General features: G+C 36.7%; 1 protein-coding gene across 6 annotated transcripts in view; it reads right to left on the reverse strand.

Annotated features, from left to right (window-relative positions):
- The window catches only part of MGA (MAX dimerization protein MGA), a 148,383-nt gene that overhangs the window by 46,551 nt on the left and 88,173 nt on the right, over positions 1 to 13,659 (reverse strand). For all 6 annotated transcript variants that reach the window (XM_054565561.1, XM_054565560.1, XM_054565559.1 and 3 more), the window contains 4 exons: positions 10,588 to 10,719; positions 10,266 to 10,370; positions 8,441 to 9,105; positions 6,993 to 7,335 (listed from right to left, as the gene is read on the reverse strand). In XM_054565561.1, coding sequence (XP_054421536.1) covers positions 6,993 to 7,335; positions 8,441 to 9,105; positions 10,266 to 10,370; positions 10,588 to 10,719 — 1,245 coding nt within the window. The remainder of the gene's footprint in view (positions 1 to 6,992; positions 7,336 to 8,440; positions 9,106 to 10,265; positions 10,371 to 10,587; positions 10,720 to 13,659) is intronic.

Raw genomic sequence — 13,659 nt, forward strand, 5'->3', positions numbered from 1 at the left:
TTTCCTGGAATACAAGGTTGGTTCAACATCCCCGAATCAACTAACGAGATATACCACATAGAAAAATGAAGAAAAAAAAATCATATAATCATATTAATAGATGCAGAAAGTGGATTTGACAAAATTCAGGAAACATTTTTGATTAAAAAAAGAAAGAAACTCAGCAAAGTTGGGATAAAGGAAACCCCAATATAATAAAGTCCATACATTACAAACCCACAGCTAACATCATACTCAACAATAAAAAGCTAAACGCTTTTTTCAACATTAAGAAACAAGACAAAGATGTCAGATTTCAGCACTTTTATTCAACACAGTATTGAAAGACCTAAATAAAGCAAACAGACAAAAAGAAATAAAAGGCATCCAAATTGAAAAGAAGAAATAAAACTGACATTATTTGCATATGAGACGACACTATACAGGTTGGGGTGTAAGTAGGTTTACAGCCCTGGCCAGTCTGGCTCAGCAGATTGGGCATCCTCCCGCAAGGCAAAAGACCTCCGGTTCAATTCATGGTCAGGGTGCATGCCTATCTGCATGGTGGACCCAGTCCCCAGTGGGAGGCAACTGATCAATATTTCTCTCTCAAATCAATGTTTCCCTCTCTCCCCCTCCCTTCCCCCTCTCTAAAAATAAAACAACAAAATCTTGTTTAAAAAATTAGGTTTACAACTGTTCATTTGGAAAATAAAACAAGAATAAATTGTGTTGTGTGTACTCTCATTGTAAGCCTACTTTTGCCCTACCTTGTATACAAAGAACCATAAGGAGTCCACCAAAAAACTACTAGAATAAAGGAATTCAGTAAAGTAGAAAGATACAAAGTTAATGTTCAAAAGTTAGTTGCATTTTTATGTACCGATAACTTTAAAAAAAGAAATTTTTAAAAATCCTATTTATAATTGCCTCAAAAAAAAAATACCAATAAATAAATTTAACCAAGTAGGTAAAAGACTTTTACTCAGAAATTGTAAGGCACTCAAGAAGAAAAACAAGATACATATAAATGGACGCATATAAAGTATTCTGGACAGGAAGAACTGACACCATTAAAATGCCCAATCACTCTACAGATTCAATGCAAGCCTACAAAAATACCAATGGCCTTTCTACAGAACAAGAACAAATAATCCTAATGTTTACATGGAACAAAAACAGATCTCGAGTAGCCAAAACAATCTTGAGAAAGAAGAACAAAGTGGGACATATCACAAAATCTGGTATCAAACTATACTAGAAGGCTATAGTAATCAAAACAGCATGGTACTGGCATAGAAAGAAACACAGGGATCAATCCACCAGAACAAAGAGCCCAGAAATAAACCACACCTGTCTGGTCAACTATTTACGACAGAGTCAAAACTCCAAAATGCGGTAAATCCAGTCTCTTCGATAAATTAAAAATAGAACTACCATATGACCCAGAGATTCCCATTCTAGATATTTATCTAAAGAAGTCCAAAACACCAATGTGAGAAGATATACATATCCCTATATTTACTGAAGCACTGTTTACAACAGCCAAGATATGGAAGCAACCTAAGTGTCCATCAACTGATGACTGGAGAAAGAAGAGATGGTACATATATACAATGGTATATTATTCAACAATAAAACAGAATGAAATCTCCCATTTGCGACAACATGAATGACCTAGAAGTTATTTTGCTAACCGAAGGCAGAGAGAAAAACAAATACCTTATGACATTACTTATATGTGGAATCTAGAAAGCAACCAAACAGACGAAACACACAAAAAAAGGGTCACAGATACAGAGAACAAATTGATGTTTGCCAGGAGGGGAGGGGGTTGGGGGGTAATGAATAAAAAGGGGAAAGGGCTTAAAAAGTACACACTGGCAGTTATAAAACAGTCACAGAGTTATAAAGGACAGCATAGGAAATATAGGCAATAATATTATAATAAGTATGGGGTCAGGTGGGTAGTAGACTTTCAGGTTGATCACTTTGTAAGTTATATAAATTTCTGATCACTGTATGTTGTACAACTGAAACCAATATATTATTGTATGTTAACTGTAATGGAAAAATTTTTTTACATAAGTGATTTTTAAAAAGCAGTTTACTAAAGAAATATAAAATCAAAATTAAGCTATCAATTTCTGCCTACTGATTTGAATATCCAGTGTTAAGAGTATAGGAGAATGCGGAGAATCAAGATGGCAGAGGAGTGACTAGAAGTCACACTGAGCTCCTCCCAGGACCAACCTGGAATTACAACTCAATGGGGGAGAAATCACCTGGAACAAACAACTGAACCATAGTGAGAGAGGAGCCATGTAACCCCGGAGACAGAAGAATTGGCTTTAGCGCAATCTAACTGGTAAGGAATGTGGTACAGACTTGAGAAAGCGGGCAGGACGCCCACAGGTGGCAGCACCAGAAGGATATTGAAATGGCAAGTTGGATCCCCCTGAGAAGAGTGGGGTCTAAACCAAAAGCAGGGATCTCTAGCCCACAGGACCAGAGCCCAAACATACAACAATCAGCCAGCTGTGAGAAGGAGCAGGCAGCCGGAGACGCAAAGAACTCTTTGAAGGGCCAATGCTTACATTTTTATTTGCAGACACTTACGCTGGGCTCCAGCAAAGGCAGGGGCAGAGGAGGCTAGAGACACCTGAGGGGAGAGGAGGAAGGCGGCTTTGGGGAGAGAACCGAGAGAGTAGCCAGTGGAATCTCGGTGCTGACTCATCCCCCATGTGGCAGCAGCCATCTTGCTCAGGCAGAGACCAGACCCCTGAGCAGCCGCAGCATCAGAAGACCCAATAGCTCCACCCCCAGGTGGGACTCGATCCTGCCCTGTGCTTTCCAAGCTGCCTGCTGAGTGTAGAATGGCAGCCACAGATAGTAGATCCCTGGCTAAAGGGGGCACAGAGGTCTGGAGACACTTGAGGAGAGGCTGGGGCCGGAGGCTTTGGGGAGAGAACAGAGAGAGTAGCTGGCAGGATCACAGTGCTGACTCCTCCCCCATACGGCAGCAGTGGGAGAAGACCCAATAACCCCTCCGCTAGGAAGGGCCCCGCGTAGCCCTGAGCTGTCTAAGGTGGCCTGCTGAGTGCAGAGTGAACAGATTAATAGCTGAAGGAGACAGCCACAGACAGTAGATTCCTGGAAGTCTCAAAAAGACTGCCTAAGGTCAGACAGAGTCAACAGCTGACATCATCACAGGCAGATCCAAAAAGAAAAAACAGCGGCCTCCTACCATAGAAGTTCACACCACAAAGTCAGGAAGTCAAGACAGATCAACTTAAGAAGCAGAAGCAAAAAATAAAGAGTCTCACAAATAATGGGAAGACAAAGAAATACCCCCCACTCAAAGGGAAAGGAAGAGTCCCCAGAAAGAGAACTAAATAAAATAGAGGCAAGTAAACTGTCAGATATTGAGTTCCAAACAACAGTTCTAAGGAAGCTCACTGAGCTCAGTGAGCTCAGAGAGAATTATCGAAAACTACAGGAAAACTACGAGAAACTTACTGCAAACTGTATCAGTATGAAAAAGGACATAGAAACAGTAAGAGACAAGAAGAAATGAAGAATACGATTTCTGAATTGAAGAACACAGTAGAAGGAATCAAAAGCAGGCTGGATTAAAGCAGAGGATCGAATCAGCAAGCTGGAGGACAAGGAAGAAAAAAGCTCAGAAAGAGCAAGAAAATGAAAAAAGATTAAAAAAGAATGAAGAGGCATTTAGGGAAATGCAGGAGAACGTGAAACATAGTAATATCCATATAATAGGGATACCAGAAGGAGAAGAGGATGAGGAAGGGATAGAGAACCTATTTGAAAAAGTAATGATGAAAACCTCCCTCATTTGAGAGGAAAAGTCACACAAGTCCCAGAGGCACAGAGGGTCCCATTCAAGAGGAACCCAATGAGGCCCACTCCAAGACACATTACCATTAAAATGGCAAACATCAAAGACAAAGAGAGAATCCTAAAGGCAGCAAAGGAAAAACAGGTAGTAACATGTAAGGGTAAAAGGGAGCTCTGATACGGCTAGCAGCTGACTTCTCAACAGAAACCCTGCAAGCCAGAAGGGAGTGGCAAGAAATATTTCAAATCATGAAAAGCAAAGGCCTGCAACCAAGACTGCTCTACCCGGCAAGGCTCTCAATTAAAATGGAAGGCGAAATAAGGAGTTTCCCAGACAAAAACAGGCTGAAAGAATACACCTCCACCAAACCAGCACTGCAAAATATACTAAAGGTACTGCTTTAAGATAAAGGAAAGAAGTCTATTAACTCCATTCCTCTCACAGTTGCCAGTAGTTGATATTATCAATATTTTTTAATACGTATTAATCTGATTGTGACAATGATGTGTTATTTTAAGTGTCCCTTTTTTATTTGTTGAAACTAAACCTGTTTTGTATATTTCTTGCCTATTTTTATTATTTTTAAAAAGTTTTAAATGACCCTTGGGTATTCTTTATCCATTTTTTGATTAAAGGTTTGTAGAACTGTTTCCCTGGAAAAAAACAAACAAACAAAAAAAAAAAAACCCACAAAAAAACCACCCTTTTTTAGATGTGTTGCAAATACTTTCCTATTCTATTACTTGTCCTTTAACTTTTTCATATGTATATTACTGTACAGTCACTTGTCCTTTAACTTTTTTATATGTATATTACTGTACAGTCTTAAATGTTTTAATATAGTCATATTGTCAATATTTTACTTTATAGCTTAAGGGTTTGAATATTTTAATTCAGGTAATAAAAAATATTAGTTTATATTTTCTCCTAAAACTCTTTAGATACTACATATTGATTTTTTACTCACCTGAATATTTCTTGTATAATATGTGAAACAGAGCTCTATATTTGTTTTATTTCAAGCAATAGTGGTCCATGCACCTTATTTGTTGAATAAGCCTTATTTAACCCATTGATTTGAAATATCAATATAATCATATATTACATTGTTACATAGATGTTTGTCTCTAGAATGCTCATTATATTTCATTGATCTACTTGATTATGTCTGTGCTGGTTTCATGTTGGTTAATTCCTGAGACTTTATAATGGTTTTAAATTTTTTAATATTTTATAACTAACTTTGACATTTAAAAAATAAATAAAATCAATCTGCATTTAAGAAAGAAAGAAAGAGAGCAAGAGAGATGGACATCCTACCTTTTGTGACAACATGGATGGAACTGGAGAATATTAAGCTAAGTGAAGTAAGTCAGCTGATGAAAGACAAATACTGTATCACCTATAAGTGGACTCTATTCAACAAAATAAACTAACAAAATGAACCACAGACATGGAAACACGGAGCAGACTGAAAGTGACCAGAAGAGATGGGGAAAGGACAGTGGTGGAAAGGGGAAGGAACAAGACAAAGAACATGTATGAATGACTCATGGACATGGACAACAAGAGTGGGAATTGACTGTGAGAGCTGGGGGTGGGGTTGGGATGGGTGGAGGAGGGTAAAGGGGAAAAACTGAGACAACTATAATAAACACTATAAATTTAAAAAATATTTAAAAATTTTAAAAAATAAATAAAAGAACCATAAATAACAACAACAAAAAAAAAAGAGTATAGCAGAACTAGCACCATCTAACTACTGGTAAATATGTGACTGGTACAGCTCTAGCAACATCTTCAAATGTTTAAAATGCACTCGCTGTCAGAGGAATTTCCCTTTTAATAGTGTATCCAGGACATGGTCATTCATTACTGTACTTGGTCATATGAAAGGAAAGTCCAAAAAGGCTAAATGTCCAACCAAAAGGACTGTAGTAACATGTCATCGAAGCTAAAATTATAATATAGAACTATATTTATTTATCTGCAAAGTAGAATATTTTGTAGTATTAAATTTCCAAAGGTCATGATACCACATCTAGAGTAGTAGTATTTTTATAAAGAATGTATGTATATATGCATACAAGTGGATTAACAGAAAATCTGAGAATATACATGAAAATATTAATCACCCACTCTGACTGAAATATGTACATGGCAAGCAGTAAAAAATGTAAATATAAACTAACAAAGAAAATGCATTAATCCCCTAATAAATTATGGAGAAAGGAACTCTTTTCAGACCCTAGCTGGTATGGTACAGTGGACTGAGCGCCGGCCTGCAAACCAAAGGGTTGCCTGTTCCATTACCAGTCAGGGCACATGCCTGGGTTGAGGGCCAGGTCCCCAGTGAGGGGAACATGAGAAGCAACCACACAGGGATGTTTCTGTCCTCTCTTTCTCCTTCCCCTCCCGTGTCTAAAAATAAATAAAATCTTTAAAAAAAAAAAATTTAATTACATGATAAAATCTTCTTTACATTAAAACAAAATAAAATGATATAGCAGAAAGGAAAAAAAAATCAAGAATGAAATATGTAATTTGGTCTACATAATATTTTATCAGAAAAGAATAATAAGCTTTTCAAAGGAGTAAAATGATGCTCAACTCAATTATGCCCATACTCTGTCCCCAAAACTCCAACCTCCTCATCTTACTGCAAATTTCTTCTTTTAGAATATCAAATGTATTAGTTAACTTGATTGTGGTTATTTCACAATGTAAACATATGCCACATTATCATGCTGTACATTTGAATTATGTACAATTAATTTTGTACATATAAATTACTTGTCAATTATACCTCAATAAAGCTGGGAGTGGGGGGAATGATGAACTAAGGGAAAAAGACACAGAAGTTTGAAAGGCATTCTGGAAGTGCACATAAGATAATGATTCAAATTTCATATTTAGCACAAACAAAAAGACATCTTCAAAAGGAAATTTCCATTGAAAAAATGTTATGGGCGGGGGTGGGGGGGGTAACACCTGCCATACAGAAAGAGCACAGTTACAATTTCTCAAAATTCTTATTACATCATAGATTAGGACCGAAGTAAGAAACAGTATTCCTATTTCAAACAAGTTTTCAAATAATCATACTTTTCTAAAAAATAAAACTATACTGTTTTAAGTCTCAATTAATACTCACTATACTCCAGCTTCTTTCTCTTCTTTTTCTCTTTCAATTGTTCTTCCTCTTCCCTGACTCCCTCTTCTTCTCTTTGCTCGTCTCCCAAAGTATCGTAACATGCTGCATCACGATGAGCAGCCTTCCTCTGGAAATGCTTAGCTTTGGATCCCCCTTTAACAAGTACAACTTTTCTTTTCAAACAAGTACAGCCAAACATACAGTCTGGTCTGCGGCAGTGAGCAGGCTGGCGCTTCTCCAAAGCTAGACTGGAACATATGCAACCCAATCGACAGAAGTCATTATTGCATGGAGGGGCTCGTTTCCTTATGATTGTGTGGATGGGTTTAGTTTTGAGAGATGCCTAAAGTGAAAACAGAAAATTGTAAATCTACTAAATCATCCCGTGACACCAACAACCTACAGTCCTATGTTGGTCTGCCTTCTTCTCTGACTCTGAAAACTTAGGACAACAGTACAAGATTAGGGCAGATTCAAATGACAGAACATGAAAATAAATAACCAGGACCTGAGCAATTTCCCAGTCTCATGCATAGCACAGGCAAGCAAGAGAACATTTTAATTAATTATGAGCCAAAATATCAAAGATAAATTTATTCTCAATAGAAATCACACATGATGTTCTAACATAGAGGCTGACAGCATAAAGCCCAAGGACCAAATGCCGCCTATTTCATAAAGTTTCACTGGAACACAACCAGGCTCATTCCTAATGTCTATGGCATTACAACAGCATGGTTGAAAAACAACAATAGACCTCAAAACCTAAAATATTTACTGTGCTTTACAGAAACAATTTGCTGATCCCTGCTCTGTGGTAATTAAAAAAGGGAGTAACAACAAACATGCATAGAAGTCTTTAGGAATGATTAATTTTAAAGGACCCTTTCTCTATTTATCCCACTATCTCACGATCTTCACCTCTAGAATTTAGTCACAGAATTTAAAAATGGGAAATAAGGTAAAGTTCATGACAAGAAAATTATCCTCATTTGTTGTGTCACTTCACATCACGAGAGGCTGCTAAGATAGGTGAAGCAATAATAAATGAAAATTCTTAATATAAAATTTTAAAAAACAGAAGCTTTTCCACAGGTTTATAATTTTTTGGATTTTGGGGGATATAATTCCTTTTAAGCAGAGCTTTCAACGGTGTTTTAACAAGATCAGCAAATGTACCTGCCCACATACTAGAGAATGGCCAGATGCCTTTATACAGAATAGGAGTATTACTCAAAAACACAAATGTACTCTTTTTCCTCTGCAGCAAGAGGAATCTACACTTGGGTATCTCATTGATAAAGAAGAAAAAATGTGGAAGACACCTTAGTTGTCACTAAGGTAAGTAAATGCCCAATTCTCTTGCCACAAAACTCCATTCCCCTTCCCCTCACTAACCTAATTCTTTCCAGCCAAGAATATGCTTCTGGAAAACAAAAGATACTTACTTGAGCCGTAAGCAGAGTTGTTAAAGATACATCTGCTCGCTCTTCAGTAATATAGGTCCTTGGTTTTCCTTCCCAAAGTGCACAATCTTCCAGGTCCATTAGCTTCACTTGAGATTTAGATAAGCCTGGAGGGCGAGTCCCCTGTTGCTGCTGCTGCTGCTGCTGCTGGTGTGCCTGCCGCAAACTAATTTGCTTTGGGAATGTATTTTCATCTAAAGTTGGCACAACAAAGCTATTCACCTGATTTTCTGAGATGGTGCTAGAAGAATTCTTGGTAACCTTATCTCCTGGAACAGTATGACTATGTTTCTGCTTTGGTGAAACAGGGTATGGCAAAATGGATTTGTAAGATGATTTAGTTCGGCCACTGAAAGTTGCCTGTTTGTTTTGAGACTTTGCCTTTCGAGAGGCAGTGGGTGCAGAATGAGGCTTCAAAGAGTAAGAGGTAGAAGGGGAAATGGTAGATTGTTTCTTTAGTACACTATCAAGTGTTCGTACATAGCTGGTACTCTTAGTGGGAAGCTGGTATACCACAGGAGATGTGGGAGCATTAGAAGAGAAACCCATGCTTGTTTCCATCAGCTTGCCTTCATTTTCCAAGTACTCATCTAGCTTATCACTGCAGAAAGCAGAACGGTTTTTCAGTGGACCTTCTGAATTTCCACCTGGAAATAGGGAGACAAAGACACTTAAAAAAAAATCTAGGACAAATCTCCAAGTCTCTTAAAAATATATACTAAAAAAACTAGGATTCCCATCTTCAAAAGAAAAATATAAAACTAAGTAAAAAGATTAAATATCATACACTTATTATTAAAATTAATTCTTCAAAATTATCTCATTACATATATTTGCATGCGTTTTTGAGAAATGCTAACAACCATTAACACTAAGGTAAGAGTATTCAATCCTTTCACAATTTATGATGTTAGTATAGAAACCATACTTAAGTAAAAAACTTAAGATAAAAACAAAATATTTAAATCAGACCTCAACAGAATGCCAAGAGATTTTTAAATTGCTTTATTTTATTAAATTTATTAGGGTGCCATTGGTTAATAGGGTCATATAGGTTTCAAGTGTACATTTCTATGATACATGATCTGTACATTCCACTGTGTGCCCACCACCCAAAGTCAAATCATCTTCTGTCACCATGTATTTGGCACCCTACCCTTTACTACTCCCACACCTGCCAAGATATTACTTAAGAGATTGCAGTACCTGGACTAAAATATAAAATGCAAGGGAAGAGGTAAGGCTCAAAAGCAGAAATATAACATTTTGTTTTTGAAGAATGAAAAAGCCAAGTTTAGTAGAAACTAGCTTTTCAATCATAACACTCTACAAAGATTCAAAGATGAGAAAAAACAATTTGGACAAATAATTAATTTATCTGGTTCGAGTGTAACCTGCCAACAAATACAGTGAGAACAGAAATACATTTAAAAAGGAAGACCAAAAGAATATAATCAAAATACTTGGATTACAAGTTTGAAGTGTAATGCTATCAGGAATCACTTTACACTATGAAGTATACAGTTCTGAAATAATATTTGAGAATGATGCTTTTTATAACCATAGGAATAAGAGAAAGAATGAGCAGTTTTCAAAGGCTGCAGTGACAATTTAAGCCTGACATGGTTAGGGACTAAACCCCAGGACCAGGACTATGGGAACACAAGGAATAAACAAATATCAGCAAGACAATTATTCTCAGTTTAAAAACATGAGGGGATGAAGAAAAACCAAGACTTACTTTTAACAAAGGCTGTAGTCACATGTTTCAGAACATATTTAAAAATTTATTAAAAAGCTGACTTACCTTCATTTCTAGATGCAGAAGCACCATGAAACTTTCCCCTCCATCCCTTGATCTTGGTGAAGTCATTGGTCTTTCCAGTTCTAGAAACAAAGGAAAATCCAGCATCTGTAAAAGAAAAAGTAAAAGATGATTAAAATTCTAGCAAGCCAATATTTAATATCTAATTAATTACTGAGACTGTCTAAAATGTATAAATCATTAAGACTATGCTTCCAGATAAAAACTATACCCTAGACTATCCTAAATGTACTTTGTCTCTATCAAAGGTAGCTTTTTATTTATATCACAAATTTGTTTGACTTCATAAATGCTATGTACTCACCAGGAGAGGCTGGGTTGGTTCCTGTAAGGTTCCAGAAAGGAAAGCTAGTGGCTGGAGGCAAAGGCAGCTGTACTCCCAAGTATTTAAGATCAATGCTCATTGTTGGATCCACTGAATTCAATTTTAAGCCCACTATAAGAAAAAGGGACCACAAATCATACTGGGTTTTTTAACCTTTGGTTGGGAGGAGGGAGGTAGTAGAGAACAAAATGATGAAATAAAAATTTTAAATGGCAGAGAGACTTTAAGGTGATCCCACAATCCTCACCCTCCTGGTATTATTACATATTCACATAATCCTCCTCCCTCCCTGAGTGTGGGCAGGGCCAATGATTTCTTTCTAAGAAATGGAATGTGGAAAAAGGATGAGATAGACATGATTTATATGTATGGAACAATGTAAGAATAAATGTATCACCCATCCTGCTAGAGCTGCAAGAATACAAATTCTGCCAACAATCCAAGGGAAACTGGACACAAACCTTCCCAGCCAAGCCTCTAATGAGAAACCAAGCCTCATATTTTCTCATTAGAAACCATGGTTTTGATGACAGATTTTGTGAGACCCTAAGCAAAGGACTCTATTAAGCCATACCCAGACTTCTGATCCACTAAAACTGTGAAGACAACAAATGTATTGTTTTAAGGTGCTAAATCCATAACATACACTATTGCTAAGTTAAGCAACAATAGATAACTAACACATACACACAGAAGAATTCAGATTTTTTGTGCTTTTATAACCTTTTGTGTTCCAGAGACTTTCCAGGACATTTAATACAAACATGCCATGGGCTGACTTTATGCCCTGTTTATGACTACTAAGTCTCTAGTTATTATTAATGATATTTATGGTTGAGTAGATGTAAAAATAGTATGACTTGTAGGTTAATAGGCAATCTTTTGAGAAACTATTTACATATACTTTTATTTTTTTTACCTAATTATTTACATCTGAGATTTGTGTTGACCGATTTCTCTCTCAATGACTTATTTTCACTGTTATACATTATTTCAGATTATAAACATACTCCAATTTATTCACCATTCTCCTACTGGTGAGAACACTTTCCTATTACAAGCAATGCTGCAGTACAGTTGTACACCCACACAGATGTACATCACATGTGACCACGTATAAGAGCTTTCTCTAATGTATTTAGCTTTTCCTTATGGCATTTACCCGGAAGAGGAAATGCTGTATAAAAGGATATGTTCATCTTTCAATTGTATTGAATGCTATGTTTGAAATACTTGTGGCTGCCCAAAGTACCTAAACACCATTCCTATGAGCTGTTACTCTTCCGCACTATAACATCTACCTCTTTAAGGCAGGTGTTAGAAAAACTGACTTTCCAACTTCTCTTTCCGTTTACATGCAGACATGAGACATAGGATTTGCTAATCAGATGCATCCCTGAAAGACCAATTTCAAAGAGAGCACCACGAGGAAAGGAATAGTGTGTATACTTACGCATATGAGAGTGACAGTTTTGGCCAAAGAAAGAACTTTTAGGGGTAAAAGTAACCAAGGTCTTAGCTATAGTATACTGTCCTAGTCTCCACATTGATAATGGTGGTAACTGTCCAAAACTGTGGGACTGCTTGTATGAGCAGTCTGGGAATACAGGCATTTTTCCTGACTACATACTCCTGCAGTCTGTTTCTCCAGCTTTTCAGGAAATTCTGTAAATCATCTGATATTCTTTAATAAATTTATAGGCTATTTCATTTGTGAACTGGATGCTAATGTTTGCAAATAAGAAATCTAACAAAGTTATTCTGAACACTTCTTATGTGGGGGGTGTATAAGAAAATGGTAACTATGTAACATACTGGAATAAATATGAGGCAGCTAATGACTGGAGGCAACCAGCTCTATAGTTACTAATTTCTGTTGGTCTTGCCTGGCCACTCGGAAATCATATCTCAAGAGCATACCTGTCACATAATCATGGATTACCACGTGCAACAATGCACTAGTTGAAAATCTGTGCTCTATATATTGCCAAATTATTCTCAATGCATACTTCCTCCAGTAATGAATATCATCACTGGATATTATTGTTCCAATCTTACTATTATAAAATTATATCCTATTCTTAAATTTGTATTTTTCTATTACCAGTACAATCTTCTAATTTAGATTTCCTCATTTGTGAATTTCTGGCTTCATACTTTGAGCAGGAAAGTATTTAACTTAGAATTTTAACATAACTGAAGCCAAAAGGAGTTTGATGTATTAAGTATAATAGTAATAACCTTACCAGTTATAGATACAGCCCCCACTGGTGTGGCTTGGTGGGTTGAGCATCATCCCACAAACAAAAGGGTCGCTAGTTCAATTCCCTGTCAGGGCACATGCCTGGGTTGTAGGCCAAGAACCCAGACAGGGACATGCAAGAGGCAACCAATCCATGTCTCGCTCCTTCTCTTTCTCCCTCCCAATCCCTCTCGCAAAAAATAAAATAAACATTTATTATTTAAAAGATTTTATATATTTATTTTTAGAGAGAGGGAAAGAAGGGAGAAAGAGAGGGAGAGAAAAATCAATGTGTGAGAGAAATATATACTAGTTGCCTCCCATACACCCCCAACTGGGGACCTGGCCTGCAACCCAGGCATGTGCCCTGACTGGGAATCAAACCAGCGACCTTTCAATTCACAGGCTAGGGCTCAATCCACTGAGCCACACTAGCCAGGGCATAAATAAACATTTCTTAAAAAGTCACAGTTGCCTAAAAGGGAAAGAAACTAGGTAAATTATAAGCTATTCATTCTTATGGCTAATTTGTGTATCCTCCACATAGAACTTATCTGAACAAAAGATAGCAATTCTGTTTTAGTTTGCAATTTTAGTTCTTTAAAATGTTTTTTTATTTTATTAAATCACATGATGTGACTAAAACTAACATTAATAAAATAAAACATTCTTTCCTCATGTTTTCAATCAACTAGAGAGAAAATAAGATTATGATTCAAAACAACTGGTTTCTAATCTCATCTTTGGTCTAAATTTCTCTTAGGTTTAGGTTCCTCATCAGCAAAATATGTAACAATCCACCACACTGG

The sequence above is a fragment of the Pteronotus mesoamericanus genome, unplaced genomic scaffold (genome assembly GCF_021234165.1).
Source record: "Pteronotus mesoamericanus isolate MK-2021 breed Mesoamerican mustached bat unplaced genomic scaffold, CSHL_Meso_final contig_164, whole genome shotgun sequence".
NCBI classification, from domain to species: domain Eukaryota; kingdom Metazoa; phylum Chordata; class Mammalia; order Chiroptera; family Mormoopidae; genus Pteronotus; species Pteronotus mesoamericanus.